The sequence below is a fragment of the Saprolegnia parasitica genome (genome assembly GCF_000151545.1).
Source record: "Saprolegnia parasitica CBS 223.65 unplaced genomic scaffold supercont2.921, whole genome shotgun sequence".
Taxonomy (NCBI): Eukaryota; Oomycota; class Saprolegniomycetes; order Saprolegniales; family Saprolegniaceae; genus Saprolegnia; species Saprolegnia parasitica.
The window spans coordinates 1-2874 of record NW_012157315.1 but is presented as its reverse complement, the minus strand read 5'-3'; the positions used below and the strand labels follow the sequence as shown (position 1 = coordinate 2874).

Genomic DNA, 2874 nt, shown 5'->3' with positions numbered 1-2874 from the left:
GGCTCTTGCAGCATCGCGGGCTCGATTGGCTTGGGAAAGTACTGCTCAAAGTCCTGGGCCGACGCCGTGCCAGGCGATGGCACAAAGCCGTGCTTGCTCGTATCGTCGTGCGGCGACGACCGCCACCGGCGCGACATGTAGACACCGATCATAAAGATGACGCAGCAGAGCGCGACGACGACGGCGGCGGTGATGCCAACGATGGCGGGGACCGACATGGCGTGGCCGTCGGCGGGCGGCGGCGTGGCCAGAATCGCATTGTGGTCCGCGGTTGCGTTCATGGCCATGGAGCCGTCCGTCGCATGGACAGAAGCGAGCAGCAGCAGCCCAAGAGAGATCTGTGCACACGTCTGCATCTCTGAAAATGGAGCGCAGTGGCGCGCCTCTGGCCTCGCGCCGTCTTGTTACGCGGGTTCCAAACACCTGATCTGTTGGGTTGCCTGGATCTCTCGAGACAGGCCTTCCGGCGGCAGAGCGTAGTACGTTGGCTAAACGCACCCATATTTTTTGGCACCATTATTATTGATTGTCAACCCATGTCGTTTTGTACGGTGTTGGTCGATCGCTACGTGCGTGGTGTCTACTAGCTCCATGAAAGGTGTCCAAGAGTAGCTAGGATGTCTGTGACGACAGCGTCAAGGACAGATTGCCTTGCCGCAGCGTCAACATGCGTTGATACTCGAGTGCACTGGGTAGGTTTGCATTGAAGCCTGCAGCTGTCAGTGGACGCTCTAGACACTGCAGAATTGGTAGTGGTGTCGCCTATTCGACACAGACATGCTGCCATGCTCTTGTTGTTTGCCTGCGAAAGTGGTGGGTGTGCATGGATGGCCAGAAGGCTTCAAGTGGAGTGTTTCCAGCCTTTCAACTCGTCCTCCAGCACTGCCAAGGGAATGCGTTCACAACGAGGTAGGCTTTCTCTGTAGTCCATGTGGCAAGCAAGTCTCATGGGGACTGCTCTCTCGCCGCCGATCCAGTTGCGTTGAAATAGAAAGTCGTATTTCCTGTCAATGCGGCCGTTCCTAGTCGCATGGGACACGCCAAAGCGTCGGGGATCGACGACAGCCTTTACGCGCGCCTGACGTGACGCGTCGACCGTCGCCTGCGGTGGGCACATCGAGTCGGAGCGTCCTTTGACCTCTCGAGGCGTGGCACCTACCTTCGGTTGCTGAACGCTAGTACGCTTCGTGTCGCAGCCACCGATCATTCCGCTTGCATTTACAGTGTACCTTGGATACATTACGCAGCGTATATAAACATCAAGGACTACCTAGCAGTATCTTGCAGAAGGTGTTTTGGCCGAGAAATAGTGAGCAGGATCCAGCTCGACCGAAGGCGGTGCGAACGATCGGCGAAAGCAAGTGCCGTCGACAATCACAGACGCTCGCATGGAGTGGATACCAGCTCGGGCACGGTGGCGGTTCTGCATTGCGAAGTGCGGCACACTGTTCTCCTCGCCAGTCTCTCCATCCATTGGTACCTCACTCCATCGCGCCGGCTTGGATTTCAGACGCACGGGCGAATCAGCGAGCGTCTCGACTTCAATTTGGGCCAATCCGCGTCGGCAATTCCCGAACCAAGCCCGACCAGCCTTCTTCCGACCAGGAATGCGGTGACAGAACCAGGCACCAAGGTACTCGCACCCTCGAATGGTACAAGTGCAGTAGTCCGACGGCAATTGGTTGATCCTTCAACACTTTGCGAAGCCGACAGGCGACGAGCAGTGCAGTGGCAGCTTGCAGTGGCACCAACCCTAGTCGCTGACGTTGCCACGTCCACCGCAGACAAGACAAGCACCAGTCCAAGCGTCGACACCCGGACGGTCCATGCAACAAACATGCGCGCACGTGCGACGCTATGCACAATCCTCGAGCCCGACGCGTATGACGCGATGGCGTCACTATATTAGTGGACGCGGCAGACGAGAGAGCTGTCTGAATGCACTGGTTGCAACATACATTATTACGACGAGTCAAGATTTCATGCTAGACCCTACAACTACTTTGAAAGTGACTACAACTCCATTTCAATCATGTCCTCGCTCGACTCGCTGCCGGCATGCAGCGAGGACATGCGGAAGAGCGAGCCGGAGCTCGGATAAATGTCCGAGCACTCGGAGATGGCGTGGCTGCTCGGGCCGCGCGACGAGTCAAAGCTGCTCAAGTGGCTCTCCGAATACGTCCCGGGGCCCACAGACGAACTTGCGATCGACGACCCGCCAAACTGAACGGGCACGTTGGGCGACTGGTTGCTCGTGATCGTATCACGGCCCAAGAGCACGTCCCAGAGCGCTTGGTTGCTGCGCATCGGGGATGACGTCAGCGCGTGCACTGGCGTCTGGTTGGACGACGGCGCGCGCCTCGTCGTAAAGGGCGCGTTGCTGCCAAGAAACGTCGTGTTGTGCATCGAACTGTTGTGGGTCCGATGCATGCTGGGCGAGACGCCACCGCCGTACGGCTCGCCATCCGGTGCTTTGAACGCCGCCGACGACGCGCGTTCGTGATTGGACCGGCGGTAGATGACGACGGCGACGAGGATCCCGACGACCGCGACGCCGCCCGTGAGCCCCAGAATGAGCGGCAGCGATGAGGCACTCTCCGGTGCCTCGGCCGACGTCTTGGACAATGGCGTCACGGTCGTCGACGGGATACTCGCCTCTTCTTTGGTCGGAGCGACACTGGCTGGAACATCGGGCAGCGGTGTTGCCGTGGGCGGCGGTGTCGTCGTTAGCGACGCCTCTGTCGTTGGCGACGACGTGGTTGTGGGCACAACATCCTCGGTCATTGGCTCGGGTGTCGGCGCTTCTGTGACCGGCGCTTCCGTTGGCGCTTCCGTTGGCGCCTTGGTTGGCGCGGGTGTTCGCGGTGGCCGTGT

The 2874-nt window shown here is 59.3% G+C and overlaps 2 protein-coding genes across 2 annotated transcripts; both read right to left on the bottom strand.

Moving 5' to 3' along the window:
• Positions 1 to 42: 42 nt before the first annotated feature.
• On the bottom strand, positions 43 to 287 carry SPRG_18015 (hypothetical protein; the record flags this gene model as incomplete). Its single annotated transcript, XM_012357443.1, has 1 exon — positions 43 to 287. A coding segment is annotated over one exon (245 nt), but the record flags the coding sequence as incomplete, so codon positions are not given.
• Positions 288 to 2013: 1726 nt separating this feature from the next.
• SPRG_18014 (hypothetical protein) lies at positions 2014 to 2784 on the bottom strand (the record flags this gene model as incomplete). Its single annotated transcript, XM_012357442.1, has 1 exon — positions 2014 to 2784. The coding sequence occupies one exon, from the start codon at positions 2782 to 2784 to the stop codon at positions 2014 to 2016; it is 771 nt and encodes a 256-aa protein (XP_012212832.1).
• Positions 2785 to 2874: the final 90 nt, after the last annotated feature.